Source organism: Diabrotica virgifera, chromosome 2 (assembly GCF_917563875.1).
Source record: "Diabrotica virgifera virgifera chromosome 2, PGI_DIABVI_V3a".
NCBI lineage: Eukaryota > Metazoa > Arthropoda > Insecta > Coleoptera > Chrysomelidae > Diabrotica > Diabrotica virgifera.
In genome coordinates, this window is record NC_065444.1 from 13,434,928 (window position 1) to 13,454,360 (window position 19,433).

The window sequence follows — 19,433 nt, forward strand, 5'->3', positions numbered from 1 at the left end:
CTGAACTTCTACAAATAATTCAACATCAAAATTAGCTAAATCGGTCCAGCCATTCTCGAGTTTTAGCGAGACACACGAACAGCAATTAATTTTTATATATAAGATAGTGTTACATTCGCGGTGTGCAAGTACTTGGAAAGGGAAACGAGAAACGACCGTGCGCGAGTCGCGTAGAAATATTGCAACTATCTTAAATAATTCATATTGTCAATTGAAATTGTCAAATTGACGTATATTTCATACCTTCTGTCATTGACGCAGGAAAATTATATATTGCTCCACAATATTGATATGATATGCAATTATTATATAAAGGTAAATTTAATTAATTGTATTTTGCTTGCAGTACTGCATTTTAATAACTGATTTTATTTACTACATACAATTGTTTACGTTTGCTAAACATAACCTGCATCTTATTTTTTCTTCTTATTATTTTTTTGGACTACGGTCTTGACAATTATCCAGCAACCAGGACTAATATAATTGGCCAATATAATTAAAAGTGCGAAAAAAAGTACAGAGCGAAGAAATAGAGGTCGCTTTGCCGAACTTGCACGGTCCCAATATTCAATGGAACCAAAACATTAACGCTACAAATATTATATATTATGATCTTCAGAAACTTCAACAAAACTCCCCTCCCCCCTGTGACAATAACTGACTCAGAATATGTCTCTCTACGGATAAAACTGCACGTTTTCTATGCAAGCAACAAGGTCATACAGCAAATAATTGCCAAAATCCTCATGTAGCCGTCCTCTCCTAAAGAATATTTCCCAATAAACCCATCTATTCTTGCCTAATGTTAAATGACACACTATCATATTTGATTAGTCAGAGTAGCACCTCCACATTTAATGAAACTAAATGTGGATTCCGAATTTTCTATTTGTGGCTGGCTTCGGGGTGGTTTCAACGCTTTAGCGCAGACAGGCGAACCACCCTGTAGCGCTACTCTGTAGCCACTGTCGCCGATCCTCGCTGCTAGTGGCGTCCATTACAAAATCATTGGCGCTACAAAATCGTCTGTCTAAGCCACTTTGTGGCGCCACAGAGTAGCGCTGCAGAGTGGTTCGTCTGTTTCTATGCTTAGAGTCGATTGGTTGTTTTTTTTCCAAAAATGTAGTACGACACATGTTTTTATGGTAAAACTAAGTACAGATCTACATTGATTTGTAAAAATATCACTGTATTTAGCAATTTTAATTTTTTAGGTTTACCCAAAGGATAACGTTAAAACAGCTTTGAAAACTATATATAAGAACAATGTTCAACTCTTCTGTGATGGAAATATGGGTGCTGTCAATGGTACAATAGACGGAAAAGTAGATGGGTCTTCGGTGCAAAGTGTGGAAGTATGGACAGGTGTTACGTATGCTCTTGCTGCCACTATGATATTAGAGGTACATTAAACAAAAACCTGTCTTTAAACCCAAAAAACAATGTATCATTAATTATCATTACATGGCATCTACATTTCTGGCGGAGCGATTGCCGCCCTCTTTGGGCTCTTCCGACTCATTTGTCGCGAGGAATCAGTCCATATTAACATTTTGGTTTACAAATTGGTTGTGTGACTTGTCATTTTCTACAATATTTCTCCATTTATTCCTGTTTTTGCCCATTCTCTAACTCCTATCTTCATAAGGTTCTCAACTATCTGGTTCTCCCATCTCCTTTTGGGTCTTCCTTTTAGTCCCTATCTGGTCTTCATTTAGTGATTTTCTTGAGAATTGTTTCTGGATTTATCCTTTCTATATGTCCGATCCATCTAAATCTCTTTGCCTTGATAAACCTGACGATGTCTTCTCCTTTCAAAAGTTCTCTTACTTCGTAGACTATCAGTTTTCTAAATTCATTACTACCTAAGTTTAGTGGGCCTGTTATTTTCCGAATTATTTTTTTCTCTAGGACCTTCAATCTTTCTTCATATGTCTCTGTCAGGCATTATAAGTTTCATTGGGATATCTAGGATTTTCTTGTCTAGATCTCAGGGCCGGTTGTTCGAACGCTAATCAACAATGATCACTATCAAATATTTAATTACTGTCACAACTGTCAATGTCAACTTTGGTTGGGTTGCTGAAAACGTAATTGATTATAATTATGAGATTAGTTAATCAATTAACATAACAATTATTAACATAATTGATTAACTAATTTCATAATTGTAATCAATAATTATGTTTTCAGCAACCCAATCAAAGTTGACATTGACAGTAATTAAATATTTGATAATGATCATTTTTGATTAGCGTTCGAACAACCGGTCCTCAATGTACTATTACAATATTTTATAATTACTTTGTTACATAATGATACTTTCACTTCTTCTTTTTCTTCTTGTAATAGGACTATGTCCTATTTCTTCTGTTACAGTCTCTGCTGCGATCCGGAGCTCCAGCTCTCGTTTTTTTGGGTCTTCCTATGGGCCGCTTGGTGTTGGGCTTACTGTTTACTGTAAAGAGACCGAAAGTAGTAGACCGAACTCATTAGACCGAAAAGCACTTTACCGAAACCTCACTAGACCGAACAGCAGAAGACCGAAAAGCAGTTTTTTTACTTGTCGCAGTCAAAGAGATAAGACTAATGTAATTACAACTAAATGTTATTTGGATGGTTATTATAAACAGTTAAAATGGTGTTAACGTCACTCTACTCTTAATTTATTTTTACCTTCACTAATTTGTTTAACGGATGAAACGTATTTCATATCAGACTGTACAAAGTAACAATTTACACAGTCTGTATATAAAATAATACAAAAAAATACAATAAACAAAAAGACAGATATACAAAATCTTAGCATAATTTACTGCAAACTTTTTAAATTTATTTACCATTTTGGTCTAATGCTGTTCGGTCTAGTGAGGTTTCGGTAAAGTGCTTTTCGGTCTAATGAGTTCGGTCTACTGCTTTCGGTCTAATTGTCGTGTACCCTGTGTCTTCGCCCATTTCGCCATACGTTCAGGGTCCATCCGATCTACGTGGTCTCTCCACATGCGTCGCGTCGTCATGCTCTTGTCCATCTCACTACGTCTTAAATGTCTAGCTCTGTCAATGTGTCTTCGTTTCGTATTCTATCTCTGAGTGTGATACCTCTTATGGATCGTAGGGTTTTCATCTCTGTTGTTCTCATTATTTGTTTGGTTTTTGTTGTCTCGGCCCTTGTCTCAGTATGTCAGTACGGGTCTAACACATGTCTTATAAATGCGGACTTTGCTTTCGGTGCTCATATATTTATTCCGCCAGATTATATCCCTCAGGAAACCAGATATTCTCGCTGCTTTCGTTGCCTGCTGTTTTGTTTCTTGCCACAGATGCCTGTCGCTAAATATTTCCACACCCAAGTATCTACAATCCATTACCTGTTCGGTTATATGGTCGGCCATTACTAATTTACATCTAATTGGGTTCTTGATATTACCATCGATTGGGTTTTCTCTTTGGATAGTGTCAGGTTATACTTTTCGGCGGTTATTTTAAATTTTTGTAGTAGGCGTTGTAAGCCATCTTCGTTTTCGGCTATTAAGATTGCATCATCTGCGTAGCAAAGTATTCTCATGGTTCGGTTACCCATTTTGTATCCCTGATTCATTTTGTTAACACTACCTATAACTTCATCCATTATTAAATTAAATAGGAATGTACTAGAGGCTGTCCCCTTGCCTAATGCCGACATTGATTTCTTCCGTGAGCCCGTGTGTGGTTTTTATTCGTGTTTTGTTGGATCTATTGAGCTCTTTGATTATGTTTCTATACCTCTGACCTATGTTTTTCTTTCCAAGGATAGTGAGCACGTCCTTCAATCGTACTCTGTCGAATGCCTGTTTAAGATCTACAAAGCATGTGAACATGGGCTTGTCGAATTCTATTGATTTCTCAACTAATTGTCGCATTATGAAAATAGCGTCTATTGTAGATCTGTTTGGGCGAAAACCCTGTTGTTCTTCCGATACACCGACTTATATATTTTTTTATATGATACTTTTACTTGTTGTTACAAAATCAATTATTTTAGGGAATGGTGGAGGAAGGATTCAAGACAGCTGGAGGAATGTACAATTCTATGACTAAAAAGTTCGGGATGGCTTTCGACACCCCTGAAGCTCTATACGGTGAAAAATATGTTAGAGCCGTAGCTTATATGAGACCTTTAAGTATTTGGTCAATGCAAACTGCATGGGAGATATTATCTAATAATCGTTGAATTATATATTATTGATTTTATGTTAAAATTTATATACATAACAAGTATTATGTGCACATAATAAGTATTTAATCGTTAAAATAAAAAATTATAAATTCGTTGTTTTATATTTTTAATCGTCCAGGACGTATAATTTTTCTTTTCTTCTGGTAATGCCATATAATTACAGAAGTACCGTAATCATTTTCATTTTTTGAAGTTATACTTGTTTAGTCACGAGGGTGAATTTTTACATTCCCTGACGCATGCACACACCGAGAGTATGGTATTAGTCGCTACATCTTTTAAGTTATGTAGCGCAAATAAGGTATGCGTGAGAAGAATATATTATTAGTGTTTTTAGTAAATATATTTATTATGATTTTTATGTCTGTGGATTTGTCTTCCTCCTAATAAATATTACTGAAAATGTTTATTTTCAGTTAATGTATCTATCACCGTGATTGTAATTATGTCCGAGAAATGATCGACTGAATACAAAAGCGGTGGTAGCTGATCGGTAGAGCATTCGCCTAGGGATCGAGAGGTCCCCTGTTCAAATCCAGACAAAGTCATATCCTTTTTTTTTCACGGGCGAGCCCTATTCAGATATAAATGTTACAGTGTTCTAAATTATCATAATATAACATAACAAAGTGGTTTGAGAAAAAATAATTCTATGAGTAGTGCAGTTACAAAAAAATTATGATATGAAGTTAGATTATATTATAATAGAAGTATAACTTCTTACGTGCGTACCAAGTAAACACACATATTCTTTTTTTATATATTTCGGGACTGATGTGGTAGCAGAAAATAAATAACTAGTCAACAATTGGAATAGTTTTTATTTTCTAACAATTACATTGAACAAATAACCACTTAAAATTATTTCTGAAATAAATTCAAAAAAAGTAGTCAACTAATTGAACTATATTACAATATGGAATCATCTTTTATAAATAGATTCAAAAGGCAAAATATTTTATTGGTTTGTAGTATATATACAATATTTATTTACAATAAATCAATACTGGTTTACATTAAAGAGTGGCCCATAATAAAACACGTCAAATATATTGTCACTGATGAAGCATCATACTACATCTAAAATATTTTGTTGGGGCAATCCTATAATACCCAGTCATTTCACACAATTTTATAATAAATTTCTATTCTTTTTCGATAAGTAGTTATATTATTAGAACAAGTACAATTGAAATTATGACATCGTTTTGTATTAAATTCAGAGTAAATTATTTATCTACAATCATAACGGATAAGGTATTTTAATGGTGTCGGTAATATTCAACAAATATTCTGTAGGAGTAAATATATATTGTATCACAACCTCAAGTCTCTGACGCAAATATTTTATGACAAATTATATGTAATCTATTTCCAGCTTTTCGTCAATTTTACGAAACATATGTACATCTATAACATAGATGGTTTGTTGAAATTTCATGTTTAGATATCAATACATCTTAACACGTCACTTGTCAGCTCATCTACGCGTCATAATATCTATCATTTTTTTAATTTTTCGAATGCAGTTTCTAATAATATGGTCTCTTTTGTATTATCAACAAGAAATAATATTAATAACGATTTATATGTTCAATCGGAGTATTACATGATACATTAAAGCAATTATATCATCGTTAAACGAATTTTAAATGCATTTTAAAATAAAAAAAAGTTCTACATTTTTTGTTGCGCATTTTTAATTAATTTACATACAATGACGGGGTACTAAATGGACATTGAGTAAGGACAAAACTTAAAAATACCGACATTAAAACAGCCCCTCGAAAGAGTGAGTAATCAAAAATATACTATTTGTATCTGTAGTACGTTTTTTTAAAATTGTTTGGAACCTATTAATAACAAACTCTTGGATTGATGCGTGAGTTTAGATCTTCGATTCTAACATGTCGACGTTCAGCTTGTAGTAAACGTATGGGTAATACTCTGATTGGCCGAATCCGAGGCCTGGAATGTCAACGCTCTGAAATTATAAGAACAGTATATTAATAAAAAAATTTTAAGAATTTTAGTCTTACTATACTTAATTTACATTCAAGATGCAGTAGAAATAAACAAACCAAGACACGTTAAATGCTACTAATAGGAGCACTCCCGAATCATAATTTACAATGTATAAACTTTGGAAATCATTATTTGGGATTTACAATGTATATACATTGTAGATTATGATTCGTTAGTGCTCCTAGTAGCATTTAACGTGCATTGGTTTGTTTATTTCTACTACATCTTGATTGTAAATTTAGTATAAATAAATATTTACGATTATTAGAACCCCTGTTATAGGAATATCCAGGTTTAAGAAATAAAAATTTGAGGTCCCGAAACGTTTCCATTTACTCCTTAATAAATGTAACCGCTTATAGGAATACGTTTTAGTAAAACAGTACCTCTTTATATAATATTATTCAGATAAACCAAAAACTTTTTATATCCATATTCCTAGAAATTTACAAGGTTTCTGGTTTATAGGGTCTGTCAGGTAATATTTTATTACTTCGTTGTGGGCACCAATAATTCTACCATCTAACAAAAATATTCACAGATCATAAAGTAGGTACTTTTTCATTTTTATAAACATTTTTATTGCTAACCCATTGTGTTGCCAGTCAATAGATTTTAAGTAACGGTTAATTTGGTCATAACTGCTTGTAAAATTATAAGAAGTTTTCTTTAAGACCAATCCAATGTCAATTTTTTAATCATTATAATTTAGAGCAAAAAGTGAATAATATTTTATGTAAAACAAATTCGTCTAAAATTACTGATTATCTTTCCATAAAAAATAATTAATTCTGTTGTATGTATTTAAATAAGAAAATATAATATATATTATTATCTACATATTGCACACATTTCATACGTATTGGTGTATGCATGCATATACATATTTATAATTTAATTTAGTTGTTTAATAGGTATCAGTTAGGTACACTATTATACAGGGTGAGGCAAATAAAGGGCCTATTAGAAATATCTCGAGAACTAAAGGCAACAGAATCATGAAAATTGGTAGAAAGGGGTTTTGAAGGATGATCTATTAAATGAAAATATTTTCATCTCTTTGCAACTTCCGGTTATACCGGAAGTTGCTAGTAACTTCGTTTTTTTAAATGGGACACCCTGTATATTTTTACATTTTTGGATTCTCTTCGATGTCTTCTTTCTTAAAATATGAGGTTTTGTAATATTATACAGGTTATTTTAAAAGATAATTACGTTTTTTTATTAATTTCGTAGCAAAATTAACACCCTGTAGAATTGTAGTAGTTTGACATCTAAAACTTTACTTACGTTCAAATGATTTTTAATATACTCTACTATTGTTAAGAATCATTAGTATAGCTAAATTTTTAATTTTAGTATACAGGGTTGGTCGAAACTCGGAATGAGTATTTTCTGAGTTTTCTTAAATGGAACACCCTGTATTTTAGTATTGTAATGAAATGATATTTTATGGTACTTTTTTATTTCTTAAGCATTCCCTATACCTAACTGCTTTAATTTGTGCTTAATTGTTAATCGCACCAACAATCTTAACTAAGTAGGTATTTCGATAGCTAAACCATTATTGGTAATTTTAAGGACCAGTCTGGATTAATATGTATTTATTTCTGAAAAATTATTTGGGATTGAGTATTTTCACGGCCAACCTAATAAAATTTTACGTATTTTTTGTTACAATTAATGTTTAGCTTGAATCACCAATAACTCACAAATTAAAGCAGTTAGGTATAGGGAATGCTTAAGAAATAAAAAAGTACTATAAAATATCATTTCATTACAATACAAAAATACAGGGTGTTCCATTTAAGAAAACTCAGAAAATACTCATTCCGAGTTTCGACCAACCCTGTATACTAAAATTAAAAATTTAGCTATACTAATGATTCTTAACCATAGTAGAGTATATTAAAAATCATTTGAACATAAGTAGAGTTTTAGATGTCAAACTACTACAATTCTACAGGGTGTGAATATTGCTACAAAATTAATTAAAATGCCCTGTATAATATTACAAAAACTTATATTTTAAGAAAGAAGACATCGAAGAGAATCCAAAAATGTAAAAATATACAGGGTGTCCCATTTAAAAAAACGAAGTTATAACGGTATAACCGGAAGTTGCAAAGAGATGAAAATATTTTCATTTAATAGATCATCCTTCAAAACCCCTTTATTCCAATTTTCATGATTCTGTTGCCTTTAGTTCTCGAGATATTTCTAATAGGCCAATTATCTGCCTCACCCTATATATTATTATTAACACAAAAAGAAATAAAACCATAATATACGTATGTATGTACATACATAGTATGTACAAAGTACATTATGTACTATTATTAGATACGTATATTCGGTACAATTATTTCTACTATTAGTCACCAGTGATCGGTTATTAAAATATCCCGGTTATAAGAATATTTTTGCTTGGCACGAAGGCTGTTCCAATAAGCGGGTTCGACTGTAATAACACTATTATATTATTATTGATAATGGAGAAATATTATTTTATCAATGATTTAAGATTAAGAGACGAATTAAATGAGGATATAAATCAGCGGAAGGATATTCCTCTTGCGAGATACATTAAAATATACAAAATTAGGAAACATTCTTTAGATTAGAAAGTAAATTTAAAGTCAAATACCAATTTTCAAAAGGTACAGCAGATAATATGAAATATAAAACAATAATTTAAAATATAAATACACAAGGTAGCACCTTCTCAGAACAGGCCAACAAAGATTTATGCAGAAATGGCACCAAACAGCTGTTCGGTCAAATTCCTTAGACAAGAAAACAGAGGTTAAATTCTCTACATTTTTCTTCTTTCTCGCAAAATTCTCTACATTTTTCTTCTTTTTCGCAAGGGTTGCCAACATAAATTTGTTGTACCTAAGAACTACGGAAGGTTTAGTTAGTCTGAGGTTAGTCCATGTTTATTAATAACATTCTTAAAATGAAGTTAGTATTGGCTTAATCTCCGATAGTTAGTCCGAGACTAACGTCGTACTAAGCAATTTTTATTAATAAGGCAGACAAAGTTTAGGAAATTTTATATTTTATTTATGTTTCCCCATTTTCTTCTAATTTGATTTATGTTAATTAAATTCAATGAATTATCACGTGTACTGCGAAGCTAGACTGAGTCTGTAAAGAGAATAAAGTAATTCGCAAAACCTATTAAACCATAAAATTTTCAGAACTCATTATCTAGGAATCAACGAAGTTTCGCAAAATTGATGGTTTTGAGAACTGTGTGAACCATTGTAGTGTCCTAAAGAGTTTCTGAAATATCTTAGTGTTACACTGGCTTTCTTACAGTGATTTCTTAACAACGATGGAAAAATGTGCTAAGACAATTGAATGTTAGCCGTTCAATTGTGCAGAGAATTTATCAAAGATTTCTTGCAACCGCATCTCATCAACGGTGACCCGGTATGGATGCCAAAAGGAAGACAACACTCAGAGAAGATCGCGTTCTCACTACTGCCGGATAGCGTGAACGGACGTAAACTGCTAGAACGGTCCAATGCCATATTCAGCAAGCCCAAGGACCAGTAATAAGCGTTTCTACTCGACGAAGGTTAAGAGAATAGGATTTGGCAGCTTGCAATCCAGCAACGAGGCCATTACTTACTGCTGATCACAAAAGACGCAGACTTGCATTTGCCCGAGAACACTTCAATCGTACAATAGGCTATTGAAAAAAAGTATTGTTGACGAATGAGTGTACAATATCAATATATCGTAAAGATGGTTGAAATAAGATCTACAGAAGGGCCGGAAAACGTTTTCTGCCTACACTCGGTCATACTGGGTTGCTTTTTGTGGTGGCTCAGTAATGTTTTAGGCAAGAATTTCTTTTGAGGCACATACGGATCTCTTTCTGATTGAGAGAGACCTATACAACGTCATGTGATGCTATATGCAGGGTTTATTGGCAATGGTTTTCTGTCAATGCAAGATAATGCAGGACCACACACGGCAGGGATTACAACGCAGTATCTGGAAGATGTTGGTATTCCAAAAATGGACCAGCCTTTTAGAAGTCCAGACTTATATAGTGGTGACAGTGGTAGAATCGCGGATGGTGAAACAGTGACTTGGTAAGATTTTTATAAACTTATAATAGTGTCTATTTATTATAATCGCTCCCTAAATTTCCACTTTAACCAGCAACCTAAACACTGTCCATGAAACTGAAATTATATTATTAATTTCATATATGTACATGCCTTTATTGTACAACTATGTGAAGTTTTCCAGCTTGGAAAAAAAACTACCATGACCAAATTAATGGAGAGTCTTTCGGGATTTGTTTGAGAATACACTGATCGCAAATACTCCAAAAAGTGAGTTAGTAAATAAGTAAGTTCGTAAGTTATCTTTCGGCTTCTGGATGAGTTAAACATAGTAGTAGTGGATAATGCACTATACCATCCGTGCAAACAAAATTTTCCCAAGAAGTTTAAACAGAAGTTTTAAAACAAGGGCAGAAACAATATGCCGGGGCACTATAGTTTTAGGTTACTAAGGTTAAAGGAATAAAGACATATCTTTCAGAAGTAGTTTTTTACTTACATCAACGTTAGGTCCTGAAAGGGCAGCACTACTATCGAGGTGGCCGTAAAGTTGGTTCAAGACATCTCTTAAACGTTTTAATTGTTTCTTATTGGGGTGGATTAAAATAGCTTGGAAATTGACGGGGAGGCCATATCTAAAAATAAAACGATTAATGTAGTACATATTCGTATATAATAAACATTACATATGTTTTAAAATCAACCTTCCAGACCAAACAACTTACCTTAAAACAGATTCAACAAATACCCTCAACGCTTTAACGTGAATCCAGGCGCAGAAACACTCGCTGAAGTTGACTTTAAGCCATCTAACTAATGGACCCTACAAAAATGATACTTATTAAATATTTAACTTCTTAGTGTAAACGTCAAATTCTTTACTTGAAAAAATTGTTTGACAACCAGAACATTAAGAAAGGGTAATGAAAACCTGCATTATAGGTTTTACAAAATTTCATGAACCGTACTTACTCTTGGTGAGGCCAATCTACGAACGAAACTATGAACTCCGACATTACTGAAAGCATTTATTTATCTGCAGTGCGCTCTAATAGCAACACAGAATCAAACTAGTTTTTGCATTAGTAAAATAGTTTAAGTATTTGTTGTTTTTCTTGTAACAGTAGTTTTTAATACTTTATATTGAATTTAGTACGAAATTAAAATAGTTAATAGATGAAGTTTTCGATCCTAATAGCATTATTAATATTTAAAAAATATTAAAATATTACTAAAAGATTTTTAAATTGAAAACTTATTCATCCATTTCCTTTCAATTGGAGTATGGAGAACAAGTCTACGTTCTCTCCGATGAGGTTCCAATAAGAGCCGAAAATCGCGATTCAGAGGACTGGACTGCGCTCCGTATTCTAATTGAAAAGTAAGATTGTTTTGCCTTCGCATTGCAACTGAATTAAAAATAAAATTTTTATTTTATTTTTAAAATAGTTAATGTTTTTAATATTCATTTTTTTAGAGGATGCGTATTTACAAGGTTCATGAAATTTTTAAACAACCCCATGCGGTCGAATATATTAAATTTTTATCATAATATTTTATTACTGTATAAGATGATTTATTAATGCAATATTTAAAATATTAATATTTAGTTGATACTGAGTAATAAAATTATACAGTCCATTCATTTTACATATTCCCAACTGTAAACAAACGCACATGGAAGCTAAACAGGGTCGTCCTGAAGTGTATCTTAAAAACCAACACGCTACCTACAATTTGAATTTGCAGACTGACCAGTTTGGAACTGTAAAATGAGAATCCGCCTCGTTTAGTGCAATAAATTACATTTAACAGCCTCTTGACGAATGAGCGGGCGAATAGTAACACGTGCGTTTGTTTATAGTTGGGAATTTGCTATGTGAATGTGGTGTAGTATACTGAGTAAGAAAAAAAGTCTAACAAGCAATAAAAGAAAGAAATCTACAATATCTCAAACATATAGCTCATAATCCAAAGGAACTGAAAAAAGGGTATGATTGCAGCTATACACAACTCTCTAGAACAAGTAGAAGTAGAAGGAGGTAGTCTAAGCCCAGTACTTTTTATAAATGTAATAAGATGAGATAGTGAAAGAATGTAAGAAAACTTTTAAAAAATACTGTATAGGATGGAATACAATTCATATGGTAATTTCAGAGATATGCGTATTTTCAGATGACATAATATTATTCGCCGAAACAGCAGGAAAACTGAAGTCCAATTGAGAAAAATGTAACTCCAATGTAACTGTAAAAAAGATGCAAAAAAATACAAACTAAATGTAAATAAAGAAAAGACACAGATAATGAAAATGTATATACAGGGTGTTAGAAAATAAGTATGAAAAATTTTAAGGGCTAACTCTACATGAAAAATTAATGCCAGTTTGCTCTATAAACATATGTCCGCAAATGCTTAGTTTCGGAGATGCGGGGTGTTGAAATTTTGAAATTTTTATTTCAAACTGCCAATTTATTTATTGCTCTAAGACCAGTTGAGCTATGAAAATGAAATTTGGTGAGTTTTAGGAGGTAGTTATTACGAATTTTATGATATACAATTAAGAATTTTGTATTCATCATTGGCGCGCCTACGGGCAATGGCCTGAATTATTTTAAAGAAAAAAATAGTACGCCACTGAGATATTTCGAATTAGAAATTATTTTTAAATTCCACGTCTAAATTATGATAAAAAACCTTTCTTGCCTTTTTTTCATATGATGCACCGTTTTTATGCAGAAAAATAAAACATTTTGGCGCATATTTTTCATTTCTTAATACATCATCAAGAACTATCCAATATGATAATACTAAACTAGAACAATAACAGAAAATATTACTAATACCATTTCAACTAGGTGCAAAGCTGCAAGAAATGTTTAAAATGATCTCCTTTACAGGTAACAGAAGAATTTTATATTCGTCATTGGCGCGCGTACGGGTAATGGTCTGAATTTTTGAAGGAAAAAATAGTACGCCACTGAGATATGTCAAACTAAAAATCATTTTTGAATGCCTCGTTCAATTGACGACAAAAAATCTTTCTTGCCTTTTTTTCATATGCGACGCCGTTTTATTCAAAAAAATTAAACATCTTAACGTTTACAAAGTATTTGAACTAAGTTTCTATGCATATGGAAACTACCTCAAATACTTGGTAAGCGTTAAGATGTTTTATTTTTTGTATAAAAACGGCGCCTCGTATGAAAAAAAGGAAAGAAAGATTTTTTGTCGTAAATTGAACGAGGAATTCAAAAATGATTTTTAGTTTGACATATCTCAGTGGCGTACTATTTTTTTCTTTAAAATAATTCAGACCATTGCCCGTAGGCGCGCCAATGATGAATATAAAATTCTTCTGTTATCTGCAAAGGAGATCATTTTAAACATTTCTTGCAGCTTTGCACCTAGTTGAAATCTTATTAGTAATATTTTCTGTTATTGTTCTAGTTTAGTATTATTATATTGGATAGTTCTTGATGATGTATTAAGAAATGAAAAATACGCGCCAAGATGTTTTATTTTTCTGCATAAAAACGGTGCACCATATGAAAAAAAGGTAAGAAAGGTTTTTTATCATAAATTAGACGTGGAATTTAAAAATAATTTTTAATTCGAAATATCTCAGTGGCGTACTATTTTTTTCTTTAAAAAAATTCAGACCATTGCCCGTAGGCACGCCAATGATGAATACAAAATTCTAAATTGTATGTCAAAAAATTCGTAATAACTACCTCCTAAAACTCACCAAATTTCATTTTCATAGCTCAACTGGTCTTAGAGCAATAAAATCATCGGCAGTTTGAAATAAAAATTTCAACACCCCGTATCTCCGAAACTAAGCATTTGCGGACATATGTTTATAGAGCAAACTGGTATTAATTTTTCATGTAGAATTAGCCCTTAAAATTTTTCATACTTATTTACTAACACCCTGTATATAATCAATTACTCGTTTTACCCTAAGGTGTACGAGAATTACTCCCAGGGTTACCCCTAAGAGTTTACACTTAAATTTCATGTGCAAATGTTCCCCACTTTTTTTGTCTCTTGCTAATATTTTTGCTTCCTTTCACGTTTTGATAGAAAATGAAAATAGCAAGGAAAATTGACACGGTTTGACCTGATCAAAATGGTGATATATCAACAAAAAGTAAAGCAAACAAACATATTTTATACAAATGCTTGGAAACAGTAATATTGAACAAAGCATCGAGGACGATCTCAAAAACAGACTAGAGAGTACAGGAAAACTAGCCCAGGCTCTAAATAGAGGATTCTTTAACGACAAAGAAATATCAAGATGACAGTATATGAAAACGAAGATGACAGTATATGAAATATATAGGTCAATGTTGACATACGGAGAAGAAAACTGACACCAAAGACACAAGACACCAGAGTAGGATACAAGAAACAGAGGTGAAATACCTTAGAAGAAAGATATGGGCAAAAAGTACGGACAGACTCAAAAATACAGAAATAAGAAAACTACTTAAAATTGAACCGTTACTTGACTTTTTCAGTTCACGAGGTTCAGGTTCACGAAGATTAACACGGTACAGTTATAACACATGGATAGATAGTAGAAGGGAAAAGAGTGTGGGAAGCTAAACTAATAGGAAAAAACAGAAGAAGCAGACCAATAAAAGAATGTAAACACCGATATAGCAGAAATATTACAAAACGGGCAAGAAGCATCAAAAATGGTGAAAAACGGAAAAGAATGGAGAAAACTCATCAAAAGCTAGAATCATCACCCTCAACACACAAAGGAAGAATAGGAACGATTATCTACATAGTAAACAAGTTAAAGAAAGAAAGCTGCCAATAAATATTTTCTTACAAATTGCTTCTTTTTATCGGTGACGAGTTTGGTTATCTCGTTCTTTCCAGCTGCCAGTTCCTCTTCGTTATATATGAAATCACGAACGATGAACTTCTTTTCTCTAGCGTGTAACTTGAATTCTTCGACGACCTTTTTGAATAGGGATACAGTATATAGACCGTATTCGTTATCCTGTTTAATCAGTTGTGAAGAACGAGGGACTATCATGTCGGTAATCTTTTCGTATGTCGCATTCCATTCGTTGAATTGGGCTCTAAAAACAGTATGGTCAGTATGGTATAAATAATTATTAAATCCTGTTGTTGCGTTTTGTTTATGGACTGTTTGCAATACTTACTTTGGAACAATAACCAACAATGTCTGCAAATATTCAGAATCCAAAATAAAATGTTCCTTTTTCACCAAATCTGCCAAGTTTCTTGTTAGTAAACTTCCTCTGCAACAAAAAGACTATTGATGAAGTTACACTAAATTTTTGTCCAATACTTTACTATAGACTAATTCAACAATAAAACCGTGCTCTATGTACTAAGGAATTTTGATTATACAAAGTCAAGAAAAAATTAAATCCTACATTGCAGCAACTAACGCGGTCATTTGTTTCTTCTAACATTAACAGTTTGCAAAATTTCTATTTCAGATTTTAAAAAATTATGAAATTATTGACGAGATCTTCTAAAAATTAGTCTTCTTTTAACTTAAAAGTACTATAAAGGCAATGAGTAGAAGAGGCATACCTGCTGTAAAATGCAGATGGATAAGGGCATCCCTGGAGGAGAGGATAATAATATCCACTCTGGGTAAACAACCATCAAAGTAAGAGCAGATGGAGGCTGTCCACAAGGAGAAGTTCTGTCACAGCTACTTTGGGCAACCTTGGTAAATCATCTTCTCAAAAATCTATCCACAAAAGACTTTTACTACCTAGGATACGCTGACAATATTACAATCGTTATCAGGGGAAAATTCGCCCAGATCGTATCTGCAAGAATACTTCTTTTTCTTCACTCTATCTACCGCTGCTCTGAAGAGTTTTATAGACCTGCATTTAAACCAGTCCCTTAAAGTCTTCAACCATGACGCTCTCCTTCTTCCTATACTCCTTCCTCCTATCCTCCTCTGTATTTTCAGTTTTAACATTTCATATCGCTGTCCCCTCATTATATGTCCCAGATATTGCAACTTTCTTATTTTTATTGTGTTTATTATTTCGTATTCTTTGCACATTTCTCGCAATGTTTCCGTGTTCGTTTTCTTCTGTGTCCATGTTATTCTAAGCATCCTTCTGTAACACCACATTTCAAATGACTGTAGCTTATTTATGTGTTCTTGCTTCGATGTCCAGCTTGCAACTCAAAATTGCAGTATCAAGAATACATAGTATCTCAAAGCTCTTACTCCCAGCTCTAATCTAAGGTTGTAGCGTGCAAACCCGCTACTTTATAGAATTTATTTTAATAAGACCCACTCTGCATTTATAGGTCCTCTCAGGTAGCTGTTGATTTTCATTTTTAGCAAATATTTATTATTCGGTCCATTTAAATTCTTTTTGTGCACCCTGTATATACATTTTCAATTCTATAATGAAATTAGTGATGCCTGATTTAAATTAGAAAAGGTATTTCCATTATCTCGAATAATATTTATTGAGAAAATATTATTGTCATTTTCATTTTAAACCTTTAATTATTTCCAGTTTTCGTTCTTTCTAAATATTTTATTCCGAAGCAAAATTATTTATCAAGCCATTAATTTTTTGTAATTTTAAAACGTTCAACTTTGCCAATTTCAATAAGAGAGTCTATTTCGTTATCAGCTAATACTGACCTTCAATTAATTTCTTTTACCTTCATCAATTCCATGCTGGTGACTTTCTGGTTCATTTTTATAATCGTCGCCAAGTAGGTAGCATCAAACAACTGCAGACCTAATTGGTAAGTTGTTTTTTTTTGGTTTTATCGTTTAGTTTTCAGATCATATGTTTTATTAATTGACTAACTCGAATTTGCAGAATACATATATTTATATTTTTACCTATTTTTATTGCAAAGTTGATTCGTCCAATAAGAAAATAATTTTGGGATATATATTGATTTATTTTCCGTGAATGCTAATTCATTAGCATCAGCAGTTGTATTAAATATTAATTATTTTCAAGTTTAATTTAGTACGTTAATTTTGTAGAAATATGTGGGATTTAATTTATTTATTTTTATTTATTTATTTAATTGTATTTTGTAATTGGGGCGGTTAAATTAAAACACTTGGGGTTTACATTTTGTTTAGAAGTGACCTCTAAGATTTTCTGTGCTGCTGGTGGGGAATATTAGGGTTTTGTTGACTTGGGTGGTAGGGGCCCTTCATAAATTTATACTGCGGGTTATCTACATCTTTATTTCTCTTCTAGGCACCCAGGAGAAGGGCGTGGCCCTAGCTTCAACACGTCCGTTTCGGCCCAGAGCTTAGTATGTTCCCCAGATAAGTAACGTGAATACCAGAACGATATCAGGTACGAGAACCACTTCCTCGAGACAGTTACCCATGGGTTCGAAGAACTGTTAATTAGCTCCGGAGGCAACCACCATGCATCAAATTTTCACCTGACGCCTCCCGAAGAAGATCTGGAGCTGTAGATAACCTAGGACAGCACCGGAAGAAGATTTCACACCACAAGCTAAGTCTTTATTTGAATCTTATATTTGCCTGTCAGCAGAGACAGTTTTTTTTATATAAAGTAGCTTCACATTGACTATAATGTAGATCCTAAATTATAACCAATGAAATGAGAAAATAAAGCATTTATACCGAAATTCATTCCTTTTTACTGATAGTGTGCCATATGCCTGGAGAATGCAGAGGAGTAGAATACAAGAACCCACATAAAGTCTCATGCTCGCCGTGTTGGTGATGTTATGTCGAATTTGTTTCTTGGTCCAATGTTGGCATTTCGAGATGAATTCGATATATCATTGTCAATATGAACACGACAAGGTCTTCGTTGAATTGTTCTCATTTTTACAAACGCATTTCTTGCTATTTCTATCCTGGCCCTGATTTCTGTTGTTTGATCATTATTGGCTAAAATCCAGGTTCATAGGTATTTGTATTTGTCAACCCTTTCTATCGGTACATTTCCTAAATGTATGCTTGTTTGTGGGTGGTTCGCCAAAATAAGCGGCATATTGTGTAACTCGCTTTTTTCTTAAGTCCTTTACATATTGTGTTTCAAATTGTGTTGCCAAAGTAGATGAATGTACGCCACTTAACATTAATTAAAAAAAAAGTATTTTTACAAGCATTCTATGCAATTTTAATGTCAAAATATCAACTCCGAGGCTGTAACCCACCTTGGTTTTTGATCTGTTTTATAGTATTACACACTGAAAAGTTACAAAAGTGCAGATTATTTTATTAATAATTAATTAAAAACCCAATGTAATTTAAAATTGTCAAATTAATAATTTTCATTTTTAAAATTAAACCATAAAAATCTACTACTAAAAACTGTAACCAACTTTGTGCATCAACACCGAGGCCTCATGAAAATATATGAAAATTTAGGCCAAACTGCACTATACTGTATGGCAGGCAGCTTGACAAGAGAGGAACGCTTCAGTCTAACCCAAATTGTGAAAGAAAGTGGACGAACATAATATCGTTAAGCGATAGAAAATTTTTCAAGGTGTCTTAAGCTAAGCGTATGTTTTTATACAGTCAACACCGAAGCCATCATAAAAGCTTAATTTTGCTAAAGTATGCGTTATCAAGTTTTTTGACACGCGATGAATAAAGCAGAATTATTTTTAATATTTTGTAGAAAGTAGAATTAAAAATGTATGAAATCATCAACACCGAAGCAATCAACTCCGAAGACCAGTCGTACCTCGGAGTTGACGAACGTGCCTCGGAGTTGTTTAAAGTGTGTGAATGGTCATTCTTAAACTAAAAAAATACAATTTAAATTTAGTCTGATATAGGAAAAGGGTTACCGGGTAAGATGTCAAGATGTTTCGGTCGGTTTGGTAATTATCTTCTTTTTATAGAAAATGGCTCGTATACACTGGAGTACGACGGAAAAATGAAGGCGAAAGCCCCCAAAATCGTTAAATAAAGATTTTATGAAAGAAAGTAATTTTTTATGCACCTATGCTTATTTCTGTAAGAATATACCATTTTGGGTAGTCTTCTCTAATGTTGATAAAAGAGACATCTGCTGTCTATGTAGGCACATTATGTGAAAACATGGAGCTCATGT

The 19,433-nt window shown here is 32.7% G+C and overlaps 2 protein-coding genes and 1 long non-coding RNA gene across 4 annotated transcripts in view; 2 read left to right on the forward strand and 1 right to left on the reverse strand.

Moving 5' to 3' along the window:
* Positions 1–4,311, forward strand: part of LOC126879449 (non-lysosomal glucosylceramidase) — a 42,943-nt gene extending 38,632 nt beyond the window's left edge. For both annotated transcript variants that reach the window (XM_050642464.1, XM_050642465.1), the window contains exons 13-14: positions 1,218–1,406; positions 4,025–4,311. In XM_050642464.1, the coding sequence (XP_050498421.1) occupies positions 1,218–1,406; positions 4,025–4,213 (378 nt within the window). In that variant the 3' untranslated portion in view covers positions 4,214–4,311. The remainder of the gene's footprint in view (positions 1–1,217; positions 1,407–4,024) is intronic.
* Positions 4,312–5,022: 711 nt separating this feature from the next.
* LOC126879451 (V-type proton ATPase subunit C) overlaps positions 5,023–19,433 on the reverse strand; it is a 50,020-nt gene continuing 35,609 nt past the window's right edge. The window contains exons 5-9 of the mRNA XM_050642467.1: positions 15,516–15,614; positions 15,176–15,431; positions 11,055–11,152; positions 10,829–10,964; positions 5,023–6,203 (exon numbers count right to left, since the gene is read on the reverse strand). Of these exons, the coding sequence (XP_050498424.1) occupies positions 6,108–6,203; positions 10,829–10,964; positions 11,055–11,152; positions 15,176–15,431; positions 15,516–15,614 (685 nt within the window). The 3' untranslated portion in view covers positions 5,023–6,107. The remainder of the gene's footprint in view (positions 6,204–10,828; positions 10,965–11,054; positions 11,153–15,175; positions 15,432–15,515; positions 15,615–19,433) is intronic.
* On the forward strand, positions 17,045–17,988 carry LOC126879452 (uncharacterized). The gene is made up of 2 exons (XR_007696063.1): positions 17,045–17,112; positions 17,586–17,988. It is a non-coding gene; the product is annotated as an uncharacterized LOC126879452 (long non-coding RNA).